The 27,900-nt window shown below is 47.3% G+C and overlaps 1 protein-coding gene across 1 annotated transcript; it reads right to left on the reverse strand.

Annotated features, from left to right (window-relative positions):
• Nucleotides 1-1,365: 1,365 nt before the first annotated feature.
• Nucleotides 1,366-27,900, reverse strand: LOC134395569 (uncharacterized). The gene is made up of 11 exons (XM_063121730.1): nucleotides 27,487-27,900; nucleotides 25,837-25,932; nucleotides 25,275-25,505; nucleotides 21,380-21,383; nucleotides 8,305-8,484; nucleotides 7,931-8,087; nucleotides 7,687-7,802; nucleotides 6,606-6,863; nucleotides 4,998-5,107; nucleotides 3,704-3,734; nucleotides 1,366-1,883 (listed from the first exon to the last, which is right to left on the reverse strand). Exons 1-11 carry the CDS (start codon nucleotides 27,898-27,900, stop codon nucleotides 1,366-1,368), a joined length of 2,115 nt encoding a protein of 704 aa, XP_062977800.1.

Below are 27,900 nucleotides of genomic sequence, written 5' to 3' on the forward strand. Positions count from 1 at the left end.
CCCCCGGATGTGATTCCCCCCCCCCCCGGGCTTCAATTGCCCCCTGGCTCCGCTCCCCCTCATCCCCCCCGGCTCCGATCCACCCCATCCCCCCTGGATCCGATACCCCTGTGGAGCACTGCACCCCGTCCACAGCTTCTCCCAGCTACTCGTGAGTAATTGCTGTAGCCGGGAAAAGCGGTGGAATGGGCTACACGCTCGCGGTCTCGGGCTCAGCCCGAGACTGCGGAAAATACCAGGCTACTACTGTAGCCCAATACCCCGGGGCGAGGCAGGGTTGACCCCTGCTTGACCCTAGGATCCCCTGTGCATCATCTCGATGCATAGGGGAGAACCCGGGGAGAACCCTAGGCTAACCCATAGTCTAGCAAAGGCCTTAATGTCTTCTTTGCCCTGTGGTGGCTGACGCACAGCCACCGCAGGGCTATTCCCGGAAGCTCCACCATAAAAGTGTCAGGGACTCTCCCTGACTTTTCCCTTTGAAGCGAGGTCACCATGGTCCATCCGCCATGCTGAGCTCGCTCCGGTGCGAGCCAGGGGTGGTCCAGGGCTAATGGTGACTACTGATTAGTTGCCGGGAGCTGGGAAGAGGACGGGGGGATTGAGCTCCAGTACTCGGATGACCAGCCGGAAACCCCGTGCTCCCTCCAGATGTGGAAATTTCCTGCCCCCACCCTGCAGCTGTGACTCCAGGGGTTTTTAGGGGGAAGCAGCAGGGAAGCAGCGCCATGAAGACAGGCCCCAGATCTCTGACAAACAACAAGAGTGAGAGAGACTATTTGGGGGGTGGAGTGTCTGTCTTAGCAGATAACAGAAGTCTTGTGAGGATGGGAAGAAGGAAAATTGGAAGTGAAATGAGGACTGAAGTTCGTGGAAGCGATGTAACTTATTAAAAAAAATAGATCTGGGGACTGTGTTCATGGTGCTGATTTAGCGCCACTTTCCCCTCAAACCCCAGAGCGAGATCAGACGGCGGAAAAGCCGTACTGATCTCGCTCCCACCGAAAAAGTCAGGATAAGTCCCTGACTTTTTCGAAGTACTGTTTTGTGGGAAAGCCTTGCAGTGGCCGTGAATCACATAACTGAGCTGCATCCTATAACTGAAGCAGCAGAGATTCACAGCCACCACGGACACCCCCTGGATTAATTATGTGCTACTGTCTCTTTAAGAAGAGATGAGGGAAGTTTGGGAAAAGGGTGGGAGGAAATCAGGCACCATTTTAGTCCATGTAGTTCTGGTGTCTGTGACTGGAGGCCTCTCAGGGGACCTTTGGAGAAGGGGAAAAGGAGCCCTTGACAAAGGGAGGTTTGATCCTTAGAGACTAACCAGTCTGGTCTGCAGAGGAGGGAGAGTGAGGAAGGCTCTTAAGGAGAGATGCTGAGGTGGCCCTTTTCATATACATAAAAGAAGGGCATAATTGTCTCTCCTGCAAAGGAGGCTCCAGAGAACGCGTGGAGGAGGGTCCCCCTGTCAGCATCGTAAAAGGACACCCGTCCCCCAGCAGAGTTCAGAGACACCCGGATCCTCTTCAGCTCCCCACTCAGGGACAGAAGAGGGTAATCAGGGGGGTTGGAAGCCCAGTATTTACCTCCATAATACCTCACAACCCAGGTCCCTTCCTCAGGACCAAGTCCAACTGAGCCTTTTCTCCCCACAGACTTTCTGGCGACCCCCACAGCCCAGTCTTCCTCACTTCCCACACTGACTTCCCAGAAATGTCTGCCTGCCGTGAATCCCTCACGTCCCAGGACAAAAGCATGTTGGTCAAATCTCTCAGGATTGTTGGGCAGATCTTGCCGTTCATCTCTCCATCTCACACTTTTATGGTCCTCGGACAGGATGAGGCTGGGATGAGCTGTGTCTGGATCAAGAGTGACATTTGCTGTTGGGGATGGAGAGAGAGGAGGAAAAGAGAAGGTCAGCAGAATCCTCTGGGACAATGGTGGAGGTTTAAAGTGTTATAACAAACCATAGGAATCAGAGATTCCCTCTAAAAACAGGGAATATGAAAACAACTCAGACTGACAACAGGAACATATATAACTCAAATGCTCAAAGCCAAATCAACACTAACCCAAACCCTTTTCCCCCAGACCTCTCCTCCCTTTCCCTCCCTCTGTCCTTCCTGCCCACCCTGTGTGGCCAAACTCCCCTGTATTCCCCCCATTTCCCTCGGAAGCCCCCACCGCCCCTCCCATTACATGCCCAATTTGCCCCACCTACATAAGTGTTCCTCCCACATTTTACAAGAAGTAAAAACACACACCCTCAAAACACTACTCTTGGGTGCTTCCAGATCAGGCTTTTATTGCAGCCTGGCCCTGCCTCATTTGAGGGATTTCATGTTGTCTTCCCCTCCTGTCCCTCCCGTGCTTTCCCACCACTTCTCCCATCTTTTTTCTAAACACAGAAAATCTGTTGTGTAGAAGAAACAGATGGAAAAGCTCCATGATTCTTTCTCATTGGCAGTGATGAGAGCCCTCCGTCTGGGAGCCCCCCTTGTGTCTGTGACTGACTGTCTGACCCTGTGCGTGTGTGTGTGTGTGTGTGTGTGTGTGTGTGTGTGTGTGCTGGGGGTAGGGGAATGGAGGGAGGCGGGAGAGCAGAGAATCCACCCTCCCTTGATGCTGCCTCTGTGAATGGGCCAGTTGAGACTTCCGGGGGGAATGAGGAGTCTCCGTTCTTCTGAGTAGAGAGCAGCCAGCTGGTTCTGGCCTTCCTGTCGGCAACAGATTACTGTGAAAATCTAGCATCTCGTTCACTTTTGCAACAGTTGGAGGCATCACATTGGGAGCAAGATACAAACATGCAAAGGAGGCATTTCTCTTGCAAGTGTTTTGGCTGGCCCATTTCCTAACATGAAAGGAACTTTTTCTACTGTGGCACCCCAGTTGCGGAATGAGCTTCCTAAAGAACCACCCTCCCTCCAAACCATTTTGGGCTAAACCCCCATTTACTTTGTGTCATTTGGGGGTTTGCCCTGAAATGCACCCAGCAAAATCAGACATATCTCCGAGATGAGACCAGGGGGTATCTATACATCCTATTCACCCCATCGTGACTGCGCAGTAGTGCTGTGCGGTTTATGTGACGCAGCCACCAACTCACAGCCACTTTAGGCTTTTCACCCCAAAACTGCGCTTTTTTGAATGTGTCTATTTACTGCGACTTTTCCCTTTGCCCCAAGGTAAAGACAGGTTGCTTACCTGCAACTGTAGTTCTTTGAGTGGTCATCTGTGCAGTCACACATATGGGCTCTGCGCCTGCGTGGGGCCAGCTTCTGAAACTTCTATAGCTGAAATCTTTTAGGTGGGAACCCCTCCCCCACCGTCCACTGAGCATGCTCAGGGGTTCCCGCCTAACTCCCCAGTTCCTGAAATCGCCTAGACAGTCTCACTGAGGAGAACCACCAGGTGATCAAAATTTTAATGACACCATAGTGGGGACGGCGGGAGGGTTGTGTGACTGCACAGATGACCACTCGAAGAACTACAGTTACAGGTAAGCAACCTGTCTTTCTTCTTCGTGGTCTCTGTGCATCACACATATGGGCGAATAACAAGCTGACTACCCGGAGGTGGGTGGTGTCAGGTGATGGATGAGTTTCACATGATTGCCGATAAGACGGCACGCCCAAAAGCGCAGTCTCTACACGCTCTGATGTCCAGACGGTAGTAGCTGGCAAAAGTCAGTGGAGTCGACCAGGTAGCCGCTTTACAGAGGTCTGGTAGAGCGATCCCCTTTTCAAAGGCTGTAGAAGTGGCCACTCCTCTCGTGGAGTGAGAACACACTTTCCCGTTCAGCGGGGGGCCAGCAAGTTCATAGGCTAATTTAATAGTCTGAACTACCCAAGCAGATATTCTCTGCGGAGATGCCTGAAGTCCCTTTTGCTTGCCCCCATAACAAACAAAAAGTCTTTGGGATCTCCGGAGGGTAGCAGTTCTGGACTGGTAAAAGGCGAGGGCTCGTCTTACGTCCAGGGTATGTAGAGCAGACTCAATAGGGGACGTCAGTGAAGGGAAAAAACTTGGGAGCGTGATGTCCTGTCCAAGGTGAAAAGAAGAAACGACCTTTGGTAGAAAGGCTGGGTCCGGTCTAAGGACCACCTTGTCAGCATGAAACACCGTGTATGGTGGATCGATGCGGAGTGCTGCTAGTTCTGACGCACGCCTAGCAGATGTGACTGCAACAGGAAATGCCACCTTGAAAGTCAGTAAACGCAAGTCTGTCCTTGCTAATGGCTCAAAGGGCTTGGCAGCCAGTGCCTTGAGCACCACGGAGAGGCTCCATTGAGGGACAAAAGAGCAAACTGGTGGGATTGTGTTTTTCATGCCCTTCATGAACCGTTTTGTCAAAGGGTGCGTGAAGACCGAACAGCCCTGAATCCAATGGTGTGAGGCAGAGATCGCTGCTAAATAAACTCTAAGTGACGAGAACTTGAGTCCTTTTTTAAATAAAGAAAAAAGAAAAGAAAGCACCGTTGCTATTGGTGCTGAAAACGGGTTCTCGTTTCTACTGAGGGCAAAAGCAGAAAAAGCTGTCCATTTTTTGGCGTATGATCTTCTAGTAGCTGGTTTCCTAGCTGCTAGAATAATGTTCCATACGTCAGTAGGCAGCGGGTGGTTGTCTAACGTTGCCTTATCCTCCATGCCGTTAGGTTTAGGGACTGGACATCCAGATGGAAGATGAGTCCCTTCCCCTTGGATATGAGGTTGTGGCATTGAGGCAGTCTGATAAACTCCGCTGAGGACAGTTTGAATAGGGGAGTGAACCACGGCTGCCTTGGCCACCAAGGCGCTACTAAGATGGCGTTGGCGTTGTCGCTGCGCAGCTTTACAATGACTCTTGAGAGGAGTGGTATGGGGGGGAACAGGTACAGGAGCTGTCCTGTCCACGTCCTCTCGAAGGCGTCTCCTAGAGATGCTGTCCCGTGACCCGCCCACGTGCAGTATTGGTTGCAGATGGCGTTCTCTGGTGACGCGAATAAATCTATTACAGGCTGTCCCCATGCCAGAAAGATCATGTCGAGAACAGAGTCTTTCATCTGCCACTCGTGTGTGTCCACAAAGGTGCGGCTGAGGTCATCTGCCAGAATATTGTCCTGGCCTGCGATATGAATGGCCGACAAAGTCATGTCGTGGGCGATTGCCCAGTGCCAAATGTCCAGAGTGAGGGAGCTCAGGTCCATAGACCGCGTCCCACCTTGCTTGTTTATATGCTAGACAGCAGCCATGTTGTCCGTATGGATCTGGATTACATGACCCGACAAGGTCTGCTGAAAGGCATATAGTGCTTTTTGGATAGCCATCAACTCCAAGACGTTGATGTGTCTTGTCTTGTTGAGGGGACCCCATCACTCCTGTATTGTTAGGTCTCCGCAGTGGGCTCCCCAGCCCAGTAGGGATGCGTCTGTTATTAGATGTTGAGATGGCTGTGGGGGTTTGAAGTCCAAGCCCTGCGTGATATTGGCCAAATCTGTCCACCAAAGGAGAGTGTCCTTTACTTTGGTAGGGAGCGACAATTTCACTCGATGAGCGTCCAATGTATTGTCGTACTCACGTAAGAGCCACAACTGTAGGGGCCTCATGTGAAGGCGCACCCAAGGGACAATGCTGACAGTAGCTGCCATGAAACCCAGTAACCTTTGTACCTGGAAAGCAGATGTAATTTTAGACTTGAAGAGCTTGAGTGCAAGTTTTATTAAAGTTGAAGCTCTATCCTCTGGAAGAAAAGCCCTGGAGCGGGTTGAGTCCAGAATTGCTCCAAGGAATTTAATTTTTTGAGTTGGTTGAAAATTTGATTTTTCTTTGTTGATGTAAAGGCCTAATTCATTGAGGAGGTTAATGGTGAGGTGGTTGTTACGGGTGGCTTCCTGCTCCGTATTAGCCACTATCAGCCAATCATCCAGGTAGGGGTAAATCTCTACCCCTCGAGTCCTCAGAAAGGCGCAAACTGGTGCCATACACTTAGTGAAGACTCAGGGGGCAGTAGAAAGGCCAAATGGAAGGACTTTAAATTGGAAGATGTCTTCCCCTATTATGAACCTGAGGAATTGGCGATGGTCAGGGTAAATTGAGACATGAAAGTAAGCATCTTTAAGGTCAATAGAAGTAAACCAGTCCCCTTGGGAGAGGAAAGGTAGGATGCTTGCTAAAGAGTTCATCCAGAATTTTTTAGGGTTGATGAACTTGTTTAGCTCTCTAAGGTCCAAAATAGGTCTCAGCCCCCCATCCCGTTTCGGAACCGTAAAGTAGCGGGAGTAGAACCCGCCTCCTAGTGCGCAAGTTGGTAATCGCTCTATGGCGCCCTTCTCTAAAAGAGACGTGGTCTCTTGCAACAGAGCGTCTGTAGGTGGTGAGAACCTTGCGGTTCCGAGGGGAGGGGAGGTGGAGAACTCTATTTTGTAGCCCCGAGAGATGATGTTAAGGACCCATGTATCAGTTGTAATAGCGGTCCAATTGTGGAAAAAGGGGGCAAGGATGTCACCAAAGTTAGGTGTTGAGCTGTTTGGTATATGACAGTCAAAGACGCCGTCTTTGATTCGGATCAGGCTTGTTCTTGTTTTGCTTGAAACGTCCTGAGTATTGTTGTCTCTTGTACTGACCTTGGGGTTGGTACGTAGTGGGACGGTCTTGCAGTTGGAATTGCTGTTGCCTTGGTTGGAACTGCTGCTGCGTTCTCGGCCAGCGCCTCTGGTGGAATGGTCTCTGAAGCTGTTGTTGCTGCTGACCAATCCCCATTTTCTTAGCTGTGTTTTTGGCTTTTTGGATGCTCTCCATGGACTCATCCGTGGAGGAGTGGAAGAGTCCTTCCCCGTCAAAAGGGAGGTCCTCTATCCGGGTGCGTGCTTCTTGTGACAGTCCTGCGGACCTAAGCCACGCATGCCGTCTTAACGCAATGGAGGCTACCATTGCTTTTGAAGCACAGTCAGTGACGTGTCTTGCTGTATTCAGCTGTTGACGTGATAGCCTCATGGCCTCCGTGTAGAAGACATTTGCCAGCTCTCTTTGATCATCTGGCAGATATCCAGAGAGCGATGCCATCTTTTCCCACAGGAAAAGTTGATATTTTGCCATTGTGGCTTGGTAGTTGTGTACACGGAGTGACAAAGACGTTGAAGAATATATTCTTCTCCCTATACCATCCAGTCTACGTCCTTCTTTGTCGACTGGAGCATTGTGTTTTCTTTGAGTGCACCCTTGGGATGCCTCCACGATAATTGAATTGGGCTTGGGATGGGTGAAAAGGAAAGGGGCTGTCTTTTCTTGGATTTTGTATATGTTGTCTAGCCTCCTTGACGTTGGTGGCATAGAGGAGGGCATTTTCCATGACTGTTGTGCCGTGCGTAACAGCACAGGCAAATATGGGATTGCCGCTGGGGTTGATGACTCACAGTATACATCGTCGTAAACTGGGTCGTTTAGTTTTTCTATTGGCTGGGACATTTCAATCCCCAGGGACCTCGCCATCCTTTGCACTTGGTCTGCGAAGTGTGCCAAGTCTTCAGAAGGGGAGATCACATCTGCTGATACTACTAAATCATCTGGTGAAGGGTTAGGGTTAGGGTTATGTGCCGGTGATGCTTCTTGAGAGGAGTCTGATTGATAGTCCTCATCAGACGGCTCATCTAATGTGTTTCCCCTTATCCTTGCCACGGGCAAAGTTTGTAAAACCTGCAACGGTACCGACGTAGTCGGTGCCGTAGTTTGCGCCGGTTGCGGTGGAGGCCTCGGTACCGAGGGCTGCGGTGGTGGCGGCATCGAGGCAGCATCTTCCGCGGGTGGAGGGCGGGAAATTGTCTCTGATGGAGGTTGGCGAAAACGCGGATAAGGAGCATACTGCTCCTGATAGTAATAAAAGTCTTGCTCTTGTCTATGCCTCCAATCCTCATAATAATAAGGAGGATAATGTGGAGGTTGCCAATCTTGCCTCCTGTTCGGTGTGTGGGGGTGGCCCCCGTAGTCGTAGTATTGACTCGAATGAATTGAAGTCGGTGAACGATCCCGGATGTATCCGTAAGGAGATAAGGGACGGTACCGACGGCCGTCAGTATCGGGAGGTGGCATATCTCGGTACCGATGTGTGTCTGTATTGATGATCGGTCACGATTCATGTCCTTGTCGGTATCGATGTCCATCGGTATCGAGAGGTAATTGTTGACTTTGCCGGTATCGAGGGGAGGTATGACCCTCTTCTGCCAGTGTCGGATTTTGCGAGGAGCCTCTAATCTCCCCTTCTGAGATTGATGCCCTTACGCTTGTCTCTTCGGCCAGTATCGTAATGATATTGAAAGGAGACGGTACCGGGAAAGCTAGTATTTGCTCCGTTCGTGGCGGCGTTAAGGACGGTGGTGAAGACGGAGTTGCCCGTCTCGGTATCGAGAAGGCTCTCGGTACCAAAAGTGTCGGTATCGGGCTTGCCAATATTGGAGGCATTTTCTGTAAGGAGAGCCTCGATATCGGGCTCTTCGGTGCCGTAGGACGCTTTGGAATTGAAGTCGTCGGTACCGGAGTCTTCAGTATCAATGGATTTGGATTTGCCAATTTTTTCTTTCCATCCTTTGATTTTAGTTTGCTTTTCTTCTTTTGGGGTTCTTCGGACCCAACATGCTCTCTCACTCTCTTAGAGAGTTTCCTGGCCGCTTTTGACAAAGCAGAGTGAGAGGAGGAGGCGGGGGGAACCGCTAAGGCTTCACTCCTTGCTGGAGGGGGTTGGGGCATAGTCTCCATTTTGTGAGATGTAGAAACTCAAGATTGCCTCGGTCTATCTACTGCCTCCAAAGCCTTTTCCCAAAGAATCGTTCGTAGGCGATCAGCGCGGTTTTTCCTTGCTTGTCTCGAAAACTTCAAGCAGAAAACACAAGACTCCATGACATGCGTCTCCCCCAGACAAAGCAAACATAAAGAGTGTCCATCCGTTTGTGATATCTTTGAACCACAATTAGAGCACTTCTCAAACAGTCCTTGATGTGCCATAAGCACAGAACTAGACTACTAACAAGATATTTTTTTTTTATAACTAACTATATAGATAAAGAGAGAAAACCAAGAGGTAAGAGAAAGAATGAGAAAAAACGATAGATTTTTCAGCTGAGGTAAATATCTACCACAGAAGTCTCCAACAAGCTGTTGACCCACAGGCGGTTGAAGAGAACTGGGGAGTTAGGCGGGAACCCCTGAGCATGCTCAGTGGACGGTGGGGGAGGGGTTCCCGCCTAAAAGATTTCAGCTATAGAAGTTTCCGAAGCTGGCACCGCGCAGGCGCAGAGCCCATATGTGTGATGCACAGAGACCACGAAGAAGAACAACGTTGTGTCTGTGTGTGTCAGTGATGGGCAGAGCTCTGGGCAGATCGGGAATGCAAGACACAGGCTCGGCTTGAGAAACCGAACAGCCACCGGCGTTGTGGTTTTTCTGGCCAGATAACCTGCACACCCTTCTGCTGTCTGAATGTATTGTTTTCACCTCACAACACCAATGCTGTGGATTTTTGAGAGGATCAAATACCAAAGTGGTGTCGTATAGACATACATACATACACACACACACACACAAACACATACATAGCCCTAGTAATGGGTTTCCTTGCCTCACCTATATTTCAAATTTGTATGTTTTTCTTGAAAGCATTAAGCCATAATGTGCATATTTGCAGTTCAGATGCCTGTTGAAGTCTTTCACAGAGATATGATTTTGACGGTGCCAGAGGCTATTTGAAAGCACATTTTCTATTCTGAAAAAGTCATGTTCATTTGAATATCCTGAAGCAATCTAACCAAAAAATTGGTTCTGCAATTCTATACTCCTCAAAGTCAATTGCTTAATTAAGGATAAAATTATATAGTATGATGCTGAACATCTCTCAGACAGGTTCGTCCTGGAATCCCTCTTTTATAAGCATATCATTTGCTACAGCCTTTGACTTATTGATAACTGCAGTGATATGTTGCCATGAAAAGTAAAAATTTGGAGGGGTCTGGAGGAGTCTCTCCAGTGATCTGTGAACTTTAGAACTGTCTTCTGGAGCATCCAAGCTGTGCCTCTGCCTATGTTCAGCCTGTATGTTTATCAATAAATTCTAATGTTTTAAAATACCAATGACCAGGCCCAATGCTGGTCAGACCATCCTGTCTCTTTGAATGTTCCTCTGTGATATACCTCTGCCTGCTCAAATGTGCATGGATGGCCAGAGCTCCACACGAAAGCTTTGCTTTCTCACATGTCCTGATTGCATGGAGCCCTCCCTAGGCACAGTCACCTCTATAAATGGACACGTCTTGCAAAAGGGCATTTGAATGCATGGGAAGTATGGAGGGGAGGAGCCCATAGCTACACCCCCCTGTCTGTGCCTGACTTGTTGATATGGAGAACCCAACATCACTACAGAGTTGCTGATTACTCATAATTAACCTATTTATAGTTTCGAAGGGTGCACTACAGAACTGTTTAAGCACAGTGAAATGAAGCCAGTGAAATATCTGACCTGTCCATATCTCTCCTGTGCATTTGGTTCACATTGGTTTTGTGAACCGCCCAGGGAGCTTCTGCTATTGGGTGGTATAGAAATTTAATCTAAATATATAAAAGTCCAGAGGCCTCCTCCAAGCCACTTATGCAAATAGGAGAGAAGGCAGAGGCAGTGGATTGGCCAGTAGGCCAATCCACTGCCTCTGCCTTCTCTCCTATTTGCATGTTTTCTCCTATTTGAACTTATAGGCCAATCCACTGCTTCTGCATTCTCTCCTATTTGCATGTATTAAAATTCTGAGCTCACAGGGCCTTCTATGGAAGTTCCAAGAAAAATAACTGCCATCTACCAAGAAAAATAACTGCCATCTTGGGAAGTTCCAAGATAGAAGGCCAGAGGGCTCCTCTAAGTCACTTCTAGATTTTGCCCTCTGGCGCCATCTAGCGAAGTTTATCGGAACTGCAGCCTTCTATGGAAATTCCAAGAAAAATAACTGCCAGTAACTTCCAGCCTAGCAGAGGGGCCAAAATCCACTAACCTCCTCACCAGACTGCTCCTCCTCACAATTAGAAAATTGTGACTATGCCCCCCAAATGTAAACGAACTGTTGTGGAAGATGCAGCAATGAGGGAACTGGCTAAAAGGCAAAAGGCAGAGCAAAACAAAGCCCAACGTGCAAATTGGTCTGATATACACAGAGACCGTGACTGCCTTCACCATCGTGACCGGTATTTTCCCATGGACAACTAACTGTACGTGGCAATGTTTTTTGCAACAGCAATGTCCAGAGTCCGATAGTCTGAGGGCATAACGTTAAAATTATTGATGGGAAAGAACAGGGGAAGTTGATTCAAAATTTTAAAAAAGTGTATACCAAAAATATTATATTCAAAGAAGTGCTAACAAAATAAATACATCTGTCGTATGACAGGCTTTTTCACTAGTAAATAAATAAATTGGAAATGTACCTTTCATCAGAGGTAGTCCAGTTAGCAGCACATCTGGGGAAGGGAAATGATAGAAACTTTAAGAGGCCCATTATGAATCAAGTAGAAACAAATCTGGAAAAAGAGAGATCCTCTTTGAAACTTTAAACTGTTTCCAAATCCTATGCGTGTTTCTCAGTGTTTCGTTTCATCCGAAGCCAGTGGGGGAGGCTCGTGGGGAAGGTTAGCAAGTCAACCCACAACCACACCACAGGCTTCTTAACCACCCCAACAAGCCACCCTCACCAGATTCAGACGACACGAGAAGCCTTTGCCCAGCCAGAATAACTATGCAAACCAGGCCAGCACTCAACAAGCCCAAGCCACCGGGGCTTAGTAGCCACCCTGGAGTCCTGCAAACTGGCCCAGTAAGTCCCATCATGTTCAGTGCAGCTTAACCTCAACAAAGCACATCTAGGGTAATAATAATAATAATAATAATAATAATAATAATAATAATAATAATAATAATATGTTTATATGGGGGGAAAAGTGCGTCTTAGAATCGAAGAAATAGGGTAGTTGAAGTTTCCGAACTAGCTACAATGACAGCCCTATGTACAGCGCATTGCAGAAGTCAAGCCTTGAGGTTACCAGCACATACACAACCATCTTTAGGTCTTCTAACTCTAAGAAGGGGTGTAGCTGGCGTATCAGCCGAAGCTGATAGTAGGCACTCCTGTCCGTCATGTTTATTTGCGCTGTCATTTGGAGCGACGGATCCAGGAGCATCCCCAAACTGTGAACACAGTCTTTCAGGGGGAGTGTAGCCCCATCCAGAACCGGTTGACACACCTCCAAACCTAGGTCAGAGCCCTTGACAGCAAGCAACTCTGTTTTGTCTGGATTCAGCTTCAGTTTGTTTTTCCTCATCCAGCCCAGTACCGCCTCCAAGCATTCATTCAGAGAAGACACACTATCCTTAGATGATGCTGTTATTGAAGGCATAGAGAAATATATTTGGGTGTCATCAGCATACTGATAGCACTCCGCCCCATGCCTCCGGATGATCTCTCCCAGCGGTTTCATGTAGAAGTTAAACAGCATTGGGGATAGGATGGCACCTCGTGGTATGCCATACAACAGCTCCTTTTTTGAGGAGCAACTATCCTCTGTAGAACATAGAAAATGAGAAGCAGACAGGATAGAAGTTGTATTTAATTCCCCCTTCCTATAGCCAGAACAGCCTTCATGTGCTACAGTTTAGCCTTGTAAATCTTATATACCTGAAGCTCAATTTTTTTTTAAAAAAAATCCCTTCCACTGTTCCTGTGTATCATAGAATCATAGAATCATAGAATAGCAGAATTGGAAGGGGTCTACAAGGCCATCTAGTCCAACTCCCTGCTCAATGCAGGAATCCACCCTAAAGCATCCTTGACAGATGGTTGTCCAGCTGTCTCTTGAAGGCCTCTAGTGTGGGAGAGCCCACACCCTCCCTAGGTAACTGATTCCATTGTCGTACTACTCTAACAGTCAGGAAGTTTTTCCTGATGTCCAGATGGAATCTGGCTTCCTTTAACTTGAGCCCATTATTCCGTGTCCTGCACTCTGGGAGGATCGAGAAGAGATCCTGGCCCTCCTCTGTGTGACAACCTTTTAAGTATTTGAAGAGTGCTATCATGTCTCCCCTCAATCTTCTCTTCTTCAGGCTAAACACGCCCAGTTCTTTCAGTCTCTCTATGCTTAGTTGTCATTCAATACTAATGCATTCGTAGCTATTTAAACCAGGGGTCTAGTCCAAATCCAACCTATGGGGTAACACAATCTGTTCTGCACAACCTCTTGGTCCTCCTCCAGGGGACTGAGCTTAGTCTCCAAGCCCCACCCTCGGGAGGGATCCCCTCAGAGGGCCTCCCCACAGCTATCTCTGATTGGAGGTAGAAGTGGGCATGCGCGACAGCTTGAGCAATGGGACTCAGCTGTACTAGATTGAGTGACCGCATTACACCAGTTCTAAAATCTCTTCACTGGCTGCCAATTAGTTTCCAGGCGAAGTATAAAGTGAAGTGTTGGTTATCACCTTAAAGGCACAGTTACAAACAATACCAACAAGGAGAAAAGATAGAAGACAACAGAGGAAACCAATGTGGCTCCACAAAAAGCTTAGAGATGGCCTGAAAACAAAAAAGGATACATATAGGAAGTGGAAGGAAGGCCAGGCTACAAAAGAAGAGTACAGACAGGTGGCGCAGAAGTGCCGAAATGGCGTCAGGAAGGCTAAAGTTGTGAATGAGCTGAGGTTAGCGAGGGATGCTAAAAGCAATAAAAAGGCTTTCTTCAGTAGTAAAAGACAGAGGAAAGAAATGGTGGTTCAACTGCTTAATGAGGATGGCAAATTGATAACAGATGACAAACAAAAGGCTGAAGTGCTCAATTCCTACTTTGCCTCGGTCTTCTCCCAAAAGCGGGTCTATGACCCCCCTGGAAAAAGTGAAGCAGAAGTTGAGGGGGCAGGATTGCAGTTTGAGCTTGATAAACAAATGGTCAAAGAACACCTAATTTCCTTGAATGAGTTCAAATCTCCAGGGCCCGATGAACTGCATCCTAGAGTAATGAAGGAGCTAGCGGAAGAACTCTCAGAACCTTTGTCTATTACCTTTGCAAAATCATGGAAGACGGGTGAGGTGCCGGACGACTGGAGGAGGGCTAACGTTGTCCCTATCTTCAAAAAGGGCATAAAGGAGGAACCTGGAAACTACAGACCAGTCAGTCTGACATCCATCCCTGGGAAAATTCTGGAGCAGATTATAAAGAAGTCAATCTGTAAACACCTTGAAATCAATGCAGTGATTACTAGAATCCTGTCAGAGTAATTTGACCTCATTTTTAGATAGGGTAACCTCCCTTGTGGACTGTGGGAATGCTGTGGACGTCATATATCTTGACTTCAGCAAAGCTTTTGACAAAGTGCCCCATGATATTCTGATTAACAAACTAGCTAAAAGTGGGCTAGATGGAACAACTATTAGGTGGATCCACAGTTGGCTACAGAATCAGACTCAAAGAGTGCTTATCAATGGAACCTTCTCAAACAGAGGAGAGGCAACGAGTGGGGTACCGCAGGGCTTGGTGCTCTTCAACATTTTAATTAATGATTTGGACAAGGAGGTGCAAGGAACGCTTATCAAATTTTCAGATGACAAACTTCAAAGTGATCTTGATAGGCTGGAGTGCTGGGCTGAAAACAACAGAATGAAATTTAATAGGGATAAATGCCAAGATCTACATTTAGGAAATAGAAACCAAATGCACAGTTACAAGATGGGGGATACCTAGCTCAGCAATACTACAAACGAGAAGGATCTTGGAATCGTTGTAGACCGCAAGCTGAATATGAGCCAACAGTGCAATATGGCTGCAAGAAAGGCAAATGCTATTTTGGGCTGCATTAATAGAAGTATAGCTTCCAAATCACGTGAGGTACTGGTTCCTCTCTATTCGGCCCTGGTTAGGCCTCACCTAGAGTATTGCGTCCAGTTCTGGGCTCCACAATTCAAGAAGGATGCAGACAAGCTGGAGCGTGTTCAGAGGAGAGCAAGCAGGATGATCAGGGATCTGGAAACAAAGCCCTATGAAGAGAGACTGAAAGAAGTGGGCATGTTTAGCCTGGAGAAGAGAAGATTGAGGGGAGACATGATAGCACTCTTCAAATACTTAAAAGGTTGTCACACAGAGGAGGGCCAGGATCTCTTCTCGATCCTCCCAGAGTGCAGGACATGGAATAACGGGCTCAAGTTAAAGGAAGCCAGACTCCATCTGGACATTAGGAAAAACTTCCTGACTGTTAGAGCAGTACGACAATGGAATCAGTTGCCTGGTGAGGTTGTGGGCTCTCCCACACTAGAGGTCTTCAAGAGACAGCTGGACAAGCATCTGTCAGGGATGCTTTAGGGTGGATTCCTGCATTGAGCAGGGGGTTGGACTCGATGGCCTTGTAGACCCCTTACCAACTCTGCTATTCTATGATTCTATGACTATTTAATCCGTGAATGAATAAGATGGTGTCAGGGGTGAGCAGCATGGAAGGAGAGGAATCAGTGGACAAAACCCCCAATCAAAGTAAGCAGTGGGGTCCCCAAAGGGAACTCATTCCTTGTTTCTTTCTGCAGTTTAGATTCTTGAGTGAGGGATATGGAGTCAAGAGTAAGCAGGGAGGTTGACACACTAAATTATTCTGGATGATGAAAACCCAAAGCAGAATTGGAGAACCTTCAAATCTTCTCCAGTCTGGGCAGATGGGCAACCAAGGGCTTTATCACACCAGCGCTATACTGTGCAATCACTGTGAATTGCATGCAAAGGACTCAGAAGTTTTCCACTTTAAAACCTGCTTTAATTGTACTTCAAAGGGAAAAGATTTGTTTATTTTGCCCCTACTTGTTGAGCGTATCTTCTGAGCCGCCGCTGCAGCACAAGAGCGGGATTTTAAACAAATGCTTACATCTGCGTAAGCTTTAAAGATAAAGACAACAAAATCAGGCATAGTAATAGATTTAGGGTGGATTCCTGCATTAAGCAGGGGGTTGGACTCGATGGCCTTGTAGGCCCCTTCCAACTCTGCTATTCTATGATTCTTTGATTCTAGATATTAGGGAGAGCTTTAAGCATACCAAATTTGAATTGAATTGGTTCACCCATTGATTTATTATTATTATTTTACATTCCCCCCCCCAAACTCATTTCCTGGTATGCAAAGGATCACTGTCCCCCGGTGCAGCAGCAGCAACAAAACGGCGAAAGCTTAGCGCTACGGGGATAATCCGAGGGAAGCAGTTACGTGTGATAAAGCTTAAAATGTACTCTAGGTATTGCTGGAGGAAAAGGAAATGGTGGCCGGGCTGCCAAAATGGAAGCCTGCTGTTTACTGCTGTTGCCACCATTTGTATTAAACTAAAATAAATTAATGCCCAGCACTGCATCCCTGCTTCCTTACCTTTGAATTGCTTCATGGTTCCCTCCAGAAAGGAATTTATTTCATGGAAGTCCCAGTTCTTCTGCTTCAGAGCTGGAGGGAAAGCCACTGGATTCTCAAATGTCTCCTTCTCACTCCTGGTGGCGAGGGAAAAACAGTAGAATCATAGAATCATAGAATAGCAGAGTTGGAAGGGGCCTACAAGGCCATCGAGTCCAACCCCCTGCTCAATGCAGGAATCCACCCTAAAGCATCCCTGACAGATGGTTGTCCAGCTGCCTCTTGAATGCCTCTAGCGTGGGAGAGCCCACAACCTCCCTAGGTAGCTGATTCCACCGTCGCACTGCTCTAACAGTCAGGAAGTTTTTCCTGATGTCCAGATGGAATCTGGCTTCCTTTAACTTGAGCCTGTTATTCCGTGTCCTGCAGTCTGGGAGGATCGAGAAGAGATCCTGGCCCTCCTCTGTGTGACAACCTTTTAAGTATTTGAAAAGTGCTATCATGTCTCCCCTCAATCTTCTCTTCTCCAGGCTAAACATGCCCACTTCTTTCAGTCTCTCTTCATAGGGCTTTGTTTCTAGACCTCTGATCATCCTGGTTGCCCTCTTCTGAACACGCTCCAGCTTGTCTGCGTCCTTCTTGAATTGTGGAGCCCAGAACTGGACGCAATACTCTAGATGAGGCCTAACCAGGGCCGAATAGAGAGGAACCAGTACCTCACGTGATTTGGAAGCTATACTTCTATTAATGCAGCCCAAAATAGCATTTGCCTTTCTTGCAGCCATATCGCACTGTTGGCTCCTATTCAGCTTGTGATCTACAACAATTCCAAGATCCTTCTCGTTTGTAGTATTGCTGAGCCAAGTGTCCCCCATCTTGTAACTGTGCATTTGGTTTCTATTCCCTAAATGTAGAACTTGGCATTTATCCCTATTAAATTTCATTCTGTTGTTTTCAGCCCAGCACTCCAGCCTATCAAGATCACTTTGAAGTTTGTTTCTGTCTTCCAGGGTATTAGCTATCCCACCCAATTTTGTGTCATCTGCAAATTTGATCAGCGTTCCCTGCACCTCCTCGTCCAAATCATTAATAAAAATGTTGAAGAGCACTGGGCCCAGGACTGAGCCCTGCGGCACCCCAATCGTTGCCTCTCCTCCCAGTTTGAGAAGATTCCATTGATAAGTACTCTTTGAGTCCGATTCTGTAGCCAACTGTGGATCCACCTAATAGTTGTTCCATCTAGCCCACTTTTAGCTAGTTTGTTAATCAGAATGTCATGTGGTACTTTGTCAAAACCTTTGCTGAAGTCAAGATATATGACATCCACAGCATTCCCACAGTCCACAAGGGAGGTTATCCTATCAAAAAATGAGATCAAATTAGTCTGACAGGACTTGTTCCTGACAAATCCATGTTGGCTTCTAGCAATCACTGCATTGATTTCAAGGTGTTTACAGATTGACTTCTTTATAATCTGCTCCAGAATTTTCCCAGGGATGGATGTCAGACTGACTGGTCTGTAGTTCCCAAGTTCCTCCTTTTTGCCCTTTTTGAAGATAGGGACGTTAGCCCTCCTCCAGTCGTCCGGCACCTCACCCGTCTTCCATGATTTTGCAAAGATAATAGACAAAGGTTCTGAGAGTTCTTCCGCTAGCTCCTTCATTACTCTTGGATGCAGTTCATCGGGCCCTGGGGATTTGAACTCATTCAAGGAAATTAGGTGTTCTTTGACCATTTGTTTATCAATCTCAAACTGCAATCCTGCCCCCTCAACTTCTGCTTCACTTTTTCCAGGGGGGTCATAGACCCGCTTTTGGGAGAAGACTGAGGCAAAGTAGGAATTGAGCACTTCAGCCTTTTGTTTGTCGTCTGTTATCAATTTGCCATCCTCATTAAGCAGTTGAACCACCATTTCTTTCCTCTGTCTTTTACTACTCACGTATCTGAAGAAAGCCTTTTTATTGCTTTTAGCATCCCTCGCTAATCTCAGCTCATTCACAGCTTTAGCCTTCCTGACGCCATTTCGGCACTTCTGCGCCACTTGTCTGTACTCTTCTTTTGTAGCCTGGCCTTCCTTCCACTTCCTATATGTATCCCTTTTTGTTTTCAGTTCATCAATAAGCTTTTTGTGGAGCCACATTGGTTTCCTCTGTTGTCTTCTATCTTTTCTCCTTGTTGGAATTGTTTGTAACTGCGGATGATACCCAGCTCTACATTTCCTTTTCATCAAACCCAGGTGAGGCAGTGGCTGTTCTGAACCAGTGCCTGGGCACGGTAATGGACTGGATGAGGGCTAATAAACTGAAACTCAATCCAGACAAGACGGAGGTACTGTTAGCGGGTGGTTCTTCTGTCCGGAGAGGTGATGTTTGCCCTGTCCTGGACGGGGTTGCACTCCCCCTAAAGGATCGGGTCCGTAGTTTGGGGGTGCTCTTGGATCCAGAACTGTCACTTGAGGCACAGGTGAACTCAGTGGCAAAGAGCACCTTTTATCAGCTTAGGCTGATATACCAGCTGCGCCCTTATCTGGACAGAGATAGCTTAGCTACAGTTATCCATGCTCTGATAACCTCTCGTTTGGATTACTGCAATGCGTTATACGTGGGGCTGCCTTTGAAAACGGTCCGGAAACTTCAACTGGTGCAAAACAGGGCAGCAAGGTTATTAACAGGGACTGGCCGGCGAGATCACATTACGCCAGTCCTTTTACAACTTCATTGGCTGCCAGTCCAGGTCCAGGCCCAATTCAAAGTGCTGGTATTGACATTTAAAGCCCTAAACGGTTTGGGGCCAGGTTATCTGAAGGAACGCCTCCTCCCATATGTACCTACCCGGACCTTAAGATCATCTACAGGGGCCCTTCTCCGTGAGCCCCTGCCAAAGGAAGTGAGGCAGGTGGCTACTAGGAGGAGGGCTTTCTCCGCTGTGGCACCCCGGCTGTGGAACGAGCTCCCCAGAGAGGTCCGCCTGGCGCCTACACTGTACTGCTTTCGTCGCCAGCTGAAGACCTTTTTATTCACTCAGTATTTTAACACTTAATTTTAACTTAAATTTAAATTTTACTGTTTTAACTCTGTATTTTAATCTTATATCAACTTTGCTGTGTGGTTTTATCCTGGTTGCGCTTTTTATATTGTATTTCGTAATTGTGTTTTAACCTGTTGGGTGTTTTACTGTGGTTTTAATTTTTGTGAACCGCCCAGAGAGCTTCGGCTATTGGGCGGTATAAAAATGTAATAAATAAATAAATAAATAAATAAATATAACTGTGCCTTTAAAATTTCATTTTTTAGATACTCCCACCCATCCTGCACTCCTTTTTTTAGGCTCCCTTGCCACGGGACCTTACTTATTATAGTTCTGAGTTTATTAAAATCAGCTTTCCTAAAATCCAGAGTACGTGTATGGCTACGCTCGACTTTTTTCTCCTTCATAATCAAGAATTCAAGTATGACGTGGTCACTTTCCCCCAGAGTTCCCGTAACTGCCACTTTATCCACTAAGTCATCCCTATTGGTCAATAACAAGTCAAGGATTGCCGATCCTCTAGTTCCTTCCACCACTTTCTGTAGGAGAAAGTTATCACCCATACATGTCAGGAATTTCTTGGAAGGGCCGCTTTTGGCAGTAACCCACATCCATTCAATCCAAATGAAAACTGCAGAAAGCTCAGAGCAGAGAACGGGCAAATTTTGTTGGGGGTGGGTGGGTGAGTGAGGGAAGCTCACATACAGAACCCTTTGGGAGCCACATAAGTGAGCATGGCAGGGAAGGGGGGGTGAGTGGGGCAGACAGGATGCTTTTGTTTGTGTCTAGTTAGGGTCTATGTTTTTCCTGTGTTTTTTTTTGGGGGGGAGGGTTGCCTGTGATGTTGTTTTGGGAGAAGGTTTGGTCTGTGGATTTTGTTTAATGCGTGTTTTGGGGTGAGATGTTTTGTAGTCAAAGAGGAGCCTTCAACCATGTGTGATGGAGGGAAGGAAAAAAAGGAGTACTAGTTGCTGTTTTAATCAGTGAGAAGTTGGAGACCATGAGATGTTGGAGACCAACGTCCCCTGCCCAGGAGCATGGAGGGAGACATGATCTTCCTGTGCCTTCCAGACCCTTCCCAACATCATGTAAATGAGTGGGATCCACTTGCCTCCACAAGGTGCTTCTCACGTCCTGCAAAGAAAGGAGAAAAGGGAAGTCAGGGCCTGCCAGCCACCCATCTATGGTACCCTGTGCCCTTTCATGCTGATGCTTCCACAGAGCACCCTCTACTCAAGGACTATGAGGAATGGATAAAACATCCTACATTAGGGGTTAAAGAGGCCTTGGAAAAACTCTCAGGCTTTCACAAGAGAGAGGCATTGATGTTCATTTTAAGGCACATCCCTTGTCTTCCACTGGTCCAGATCCAAGACCCGTGAAGGATTCCCAACCTGCAACATGGGGCCACTTTCACAATTGCCCAACATAGTGGCAACAGCTTTGCAGTGACCCATCTGGACTGATCTTGCGGCCCACTTTCAAAGAGCAGAAGAGCAGCCCTGGGTCAGGGCAACGGCCTGGATAGTCTGGGTCCCTGTTGGCAACGCTAGCTAATCAGATATTTCTGGAAAGCCCGTTAAGTAAGGCAGGAACAGTTCATAACTGGGAGGCATTAGGGCCACATGCATTAGCAGAGATGTGAAAACAGCAAGAGATTCCATCAACATTACACAGAAGCCTCCAATTTCTATACAAGGATAAATGGTTGCTTGGTTGCTCCAGGATGTAACAGCTGTGGCTGTCAGCACTGTACTGAGTGTGCTCTGTGCATGTTCTCAGGACATGCATTCATTTTTAAAGCACCTTTTAATATTGGCAATAGAGAATCACCCTAATGACTCTCACGCACACACTGGTTTCTTCAAATAATGCGGAATTTCACAAACTCACAAGTATTTCAGGTATAAACTAATTAATTGGGGGAAATCGATGCCAAGGCATGCAAAATGAAAACTACTGAGTTAAAAAGGAGTACATTACATTGCTAGGAGTGGAAAAGAGAAGTGTGGAGTGAGCTTTCCAGATTGGGGGGTGGGGAAGAGAAGGTTTCCAATGGGGGTTTCTCTTAGAACAGGGCAATGCAATCAGGCTGATCCTGAGACGTGGGGCTTTTCTAAACGAGCGATTTATAGCACGCTTCTGGGTTTGTGGGTCCTTTTGATGACATCTCCCAGTTAAATCTGAGGTGCATTGAAACTCCTGAGTCTCAGCAGGGGAAGGGAAATGTGTCTGTTTAAAAAGGAGTTTGCAAGGACATCTGCTTTTGGCCAGGTAAGCATTGAGGATCCTTCCTTCCTGCTTAAACAGTCAGGAAGACATTATCAGGGTGCTGACTAGAGTTACCTGCTGCCCGTCTACATGGGGCTTTCTACTCCACCCCTGTGTCCATGGTGTCAGATGACGCAGGCCTCTCTCCATCGCTAGTAGGGATGTGCTCCGCTTCTCCTCGGACCGGAGAAGCAGGAGCGAATTGGCCTGATCCGCCTTGTCCAGAGGAGGAGGAGAAGCGAACCGGGGACCTGGAGAAGCATGGCAAAGAGAAGCGGCCATACGCGGAGCGCTCCTCTTTTCACGGAGCGATCCGCCCGCTATTTTGGACCATTTCGCCCATAGGATTGCATTGCGGAAAAGATTAGGGGATAAATGTTTTGTTTTTAAAGCTATCTTTCTGAAATTTCGTGTGCTTAGAGAGTCATGGCTGGGGGTCATTTTGAGCCTGCTCTCAGCACTCTGCATGGTGCGGTTCGCTTCCTATAATTTTTGGAAAAATAGGGTAAAAAAAGCGGGAGAGGTACCTTTTTGAAGTGCTGAGAGGCAGATTCAACTCCCAGTCATGATCACCTGATGACGCATCCTCCAATCCCAAAGTTGGAGGCGGGGATAGGCAAAACAGGATACTTAACTTGGGATACTGGGAAACTTCTCTTTCTTAGTCTGAACGGACTTTTCCCAGTGTTTTTTAAAACAGTAGCCCCACCAAATGCACAAACACAACCTGAAATCATATACTAAGCAAATAAATAACAGATAGGAAACACACCACTGCTACCCACCCTAACCTTGGTGAACAACTGAATAGATTTGGTGCAAGGGGATGAGGTCCCCTAGGGCATGTGGACGTGCCCCGTGCACTCCTTGGAGGGTCATCAGAGCCCTCCAAAGAGTAACCAGTGGAGACTAATGCCTGTCATGAGTTGAAGTGACAGGTAGCTTCTTAAAGACTGGCACTTACTTAGGGCCAGTCAAAAATTGGCATATCCCCCTCCCTCTGGGCACGTCCACTTTCCTCTTACTGGTAAAAGACAGACATAGCCTTTTTAAAAAAATTCTTCTTGTTGTTTATTCAGCAACACTGCTGCTTTTAATTCCACCCCTCCCTTGTTTATTTATTTATTTATTACATTTTATAATACACCCCATAGCCCAAGCTCTCCTGGCTTTTCCTCTTCAGTGAAGTCAGGCAGGCTTTCATTGTGGTTCAATTCCTTATTGTTGTTGTTGTTGTTGTTATTGCTATTAATATTAATTAGTACTGCTATTATTAATGTTACTATTGTAGTTGTTGTTGTTGTTGTTTAATAATGGCTGTGATCACAGTGCAGTCAATCAACTCTGAAGCAAGGATCACAAAGCTTTACTCTTATCCTCCTAGTTATGGGATGCAAAAGAAAAGGCATCTCTCTGTGCTGCTCCCGCCTCACAGGGATGGTTTGCATTACTGGCTTTGAAATATTCCTTGGCTCACTTCCTTGTGCCCCAGAAATGCTTGCTGCCTGCCTGCCTGCCTGCCCGCCTCCCCCGGGGTGCTGCTGTGGTGGGGCATCTGCCGGGACTGACTCCCCCATACTAGATCTATGGCATATCTCTGCCTGGCTCTCTGCCCGCCTGTCCTTCTCCTCTGTGACCACCTCGCAGGGATGGTTTGTGTGTGTCTTGCTTTGTCTCAGGGGACAAATCCTTCCTGCGCTCACTTAGACGTTTTGAAGTTCCAAATCAATTTTTCAAGTGTGGAAGAAGATTCATATTTAGGGTTATCTACTCCCCAATTCATGGCATGTTGGGATTTCCTTTGAAATGGCCCCATTGAGCTGTCTGCAGCTTTAAATCCCTGAGATACTGGGGTGTCCGATTTTCAAAAATTCCCCCAAAATCAGGGGAGGCTTGGATTGGATTGAGGCTTGGCATGCATGTGTATACGTGCATGAGGTGTCATGGTGCCTAACTTGAGGTTTCTAACATGAAAATTGACGAAGATATCGAAAGGGGTGTGAATTGGGGTTAGGGGTGCTGCATTAGAGGTTAAAGCCCCCCCCCAAATCAGGGGATGATGGAATTTGCTTGAAACTTGCCATGAATGTGGATGTGCCTGCTTCCAAGTTTTTATCTGTCAAAATGTCGGAGAAAAGTGGGGTGTCCGATTTTCAAAAATTCCCCAAAAATCAGGGGAGGCTTGGATTGGCTTGAGGCTTAGCATGCATGTGTATACATGGATAAGCTATCATGGTGCCGAGTTTGAGGTTTGTAACGTTAACAGAAAAAAAGTTATAGGCTTTTTTGGATTTCAATGCAAGCCTATGGGGGTGAAAGCGGAGCTCCGATCCGGATCCGGAGCTTCGGAGCGAACCGGAGTGGACTATAGGCGGAGCGGACCCGATCCGGAAGTTGCGGATCTGGAAGAGAAGCAGATTGGGGGGGGGGGGGTCCGTGCACACCCCTAATAGCTAGCGCAGCATTTCTTGCACTAAATTCTTACTTTTTTATTATTTTCTTATTTTAACTCATTTTCCTGTCACAGTGATTGAAGTGCAACTTGTCAGACTTCCGCTGGCTTTGGCACAAACTGGCAGAAGCGGCTATGACTTGCAGAAGGAAAAGTTGCGGGGGGGGGGGCGGGGGCAGGGGGAGAGCAGTGGGGCTAAAGACGTCTACTGGGGAGCAACTCATTGCCTTCAGGGGCACTTCCAGGAGCAGATGGGGGGGCAGGGGAATCCCTTGCCTGTTGTTTGAGCTCAGGAGGAGGGAGGAGGGAGGGGAGCCAGGCCTCTTTCATTACAACTAAATTCAGGACCGGGGAGGGGAGCCAGGCCTGCAGCTTTGAAACTGTGCTGTTTCAGGATGCGGAAGATGCTGTTATGGATGGAAGTATGGAGGAACGCAGAGCCTTTACTCATTATAAAAGCGTCACCAGGGGAGGGGGTGAGCAAGGCTCAGGCCTGTGGTTTTGAACTGCTGTTGTTATGTATGGAAAGGAGTGTGTGTGTGTGTGTGTTTATGTATTCACCGCTTTAGTGGCTACCGTTTGCCCCAGGAGGAGATAACTCTATTTCATGAAAACCCGTATTTAAATGGAATTGCCTCAAAACCCATCTTCATATAGACTTGATTCTGGGCTGGATTTGGACCTCCAGGGTAGAAAATCCCAGATTTTTGAAGTGATTTTCAAGGAGGGGAAGATTCCAAAGCATTAGGTTTGGGGAAACAAAGATCACGGCACATGAGATCATAGAATAGTAGGGCTGGAAGGGGCCTATACGGCCATCGAATCCAACCCAACGATGGATTTGAATCACATACACTATTCTGCTTTGGGTGTCTGGCCTGGCTTTAAGAATGGCCGACTTCTCCTGTTCTTCCCCAGGCAGGAATGAAGCCTTCCTTTAGATGTCAGAAACAGCAGAACAGTGGGGCGTTGATTTTCCCATCTTTGCTTTGGCAAGAATTCTCTTAAAGGTACCACTTCACGGTTGCCATCTGTCTCGGGGATCTTAGGAGCCTTCCTTGGGCCACTTCCTTATGTAGACGAAGGAGGCATGGAGGTTTGGAAGTTAGTTCTCCCCTTGGGGAGGATCCTGGGCTGTTTCTGCCACCATCTTACCTGGAGGAGTTCACTTGCTGGCTGCAGACACTTCTCCTCCATCTCCTGGATAAGACGTTCAAGAGAGGAGAGTTCTTCAGAGAGCCTGGCCTGGTGCTCCTCCCTTCTCCTGGCAATCTCCTTCTCCACCTCGTCCATCTGGGCCAGCAGAAGCTGCTCTTGATCTTCCAGAAACTGACGTAGTTGTCTGAACTGAGCCACGGTCTGTTCCCTCTCTGCTCTGGTTTGGTTCTGCAAGAAAGTTATAGAAAGGAGAGCCAGAGTCAGAAATAGCACCACACTGCACAGCATCAAGAGGAGTTTTATAGGAAAGTTATTTTAAGTTTTCCGAGACATTCAATCCACATTCAATAGAGAAAAATATTCCTGTAAAATGTACCAGGGCCCAGTCTCAGCCTGGCTTTTCATTAGCCGCTGTTCTGGGAGGTTCGGCCATTCCAGACAAGAGCAGTTCTGCAGAGCCAGGCTGCCTTCAGCCTTTGGATTCCTCCATATTTTATGTTATATTTTTACACCTATTGGTTGAAGCCCTTGTTCCCTTCTTGGCGATACGGATACTTACAAGCAGGGCTTCATTTTCCTTTTCTGGGTCTGCTTGATATTCCAGAATTCTTTCTCTCTCCTTCCTCAGAATATCCAGGCGACGACGGATCAGATCCTGAAGCAAAAACAGCAGTTCACATTTGGTTTAGAGAGAAAGAAACAGGACTAGAACAAGATGCTTGCTCCCTGCCAGCTGTATTCGTTCCAGGGTGGGTTGGGAGTGGGGAGGCTCTCAGGTGCCTTTTCTATCCTATTGTAGCCTTAAAAAAGTCACGACCTCCACTGGGATTCTGAGCTTAACATGCACTGAGATGGGATGGGGGTGGGGACCACAACCTCTCAAAACTCTGGTTCAATCAACTGCTTTTGGAGAGTTCTTTAAATATGAAAAGGAAAAAAAGATTGGTCACTCTTGGTGCATAATGGACTGGATGAGGGAGAATAAACTGAGACTCAAACCAGGCTAGACAGAGGTCCTGTTAGTGGGTGGTTTGTCTGCCTGCCTAGGTGATGTTCAACTTGTTCTGCAGGAGGCTGCACTCTCCCTAAAGGATCAGGTTTGTAGCTTGAGGGTGATCTTGGATCCAGACCTGTCATTCGAGACACAGGTGGACTTGATGGCACGAAGCACCTTTTATCAGCTTAGGCTGATCTACTATCCTGATCTGGAAAGAGACAGCCTAGCTGCAGTTATCCATGCTCTGATAACTCTTGTTTGGGTTACTGCACTGCATTATATATGGGCCTGCTTTTGAAAAGGAAAGGAAGGAAAGGAACCTCTCGTGCAAGCACTGAGTCATTACTGACTCTTGGAGGGACACCAGCTTTCACCGACGTTTTCTTGGCAGGCCTTATAGTGGGGTGGTTTGCCGTTGCCTTCCCCGGCCGTTATTTCCTTTCCCCCAGCTAACTGGGTACTCATTTTACCGACCTCGGGAGGATGGAAGGCTGAGTCGACCTGAGCCGGCTGCCTGAAACCAGCTTCCGCTGGGATCGAACTCAGGCCATGGGGAGAGTTTCAGGTGCAGAAACTGCTGCTTTACCGCTCTGCGCCACACGAGGCTCATCTGCTTTTGAAAATGGTCCAGAAAATCTGGCTGGGCCAATTTATGGCAGCAAGACAACTAACAGGGACTGGCCAATGTGATCAAAATTATGCCAGTACTCTTTTATCTCCAATGGCTGGGAGCAGTGACAGTACCAGAAAAAAAAAATTCAGGGGGCACAGAATGGACAAAGTATATTTCTAGGTTGGCAGACTGTATCCCACATGTTAAGATCTCTAAAAGAAAAATAACGGTATATCTCACACTAAACCTGCCACCCTAACCATATATTCTGAAATAAGTCATATATTGATTGATTTAGGTGTTCTTTTTAACTATAGCATGTATTAGCCAAATTGAAATTACAGTAAGAAAAAAGGCTTTCAAACAAGGGAGAGTCACTTGACATACAGATTACACAGACAGAACACTTTCTTTAGAAAATAATTACTCTTGAAGCAGTGCCTTCAAGAGGCAGCTGGACAGCCATCTGTCAGGTGTGCTTTAAGGTGGATTCCTGCATTGAGTAGGGGGTTGGGCTCAATGGCCCCTTCCAACTCTATGATTCTATTTGATTCTATGGTTCTATGACTCCCTTACCAAAGATCCAGACGCTTTCCTACCTTGTATTCCTGGGCAGCCTCTTCCTTCAGAAGAACAGTGTGTGATTTATGTTCTGGGGAGCCCTTGCACTTCCAGCACACCAGAACTTCATCTTCTTTGCAGAACAGATGGAGTTTTTCCTTGTGTCTCTCACACAGGCTCTCTTTTTCTAGATGTAATGGCAGAAGTTTAATTTGCTCTACTATATTTGCCAGCTGCCAATTGTGCCGGAAGTTCCCTTTCTGGATTGGGACTCTGCAGACAGGACACTCCAAGTCCCCGCCCTGTTCTTCCCATGTCTCACAGTAGTTTGTGATGCAGCCCAGACAGTAGTTGTGGCCGCAGTCCAGAGTCACAGGGGCTGTCAGATACTCCAGGCAAATGGGGCACGTGGCTTCCTGTTCCACATCTGTTGATTGTGGCGCTGCAGCCAT

Source organism: Elgaria multicarinata, chromosome 3 (assembly GCF_023053635.1).
Source record: "Elgaria multicarinata webbii isolate HBS135686 ecotype San Diego chromosome 3, rElgMul1.1.pri, whole genome shotgun sequence".
Taxonomy (NCBI): domain Eukaryota; kingdom Metazoa; phylum Chordata; class Lepidosauria; order Squamata; family Anguidae; genus Elgaria; species Elgaria multicarinata.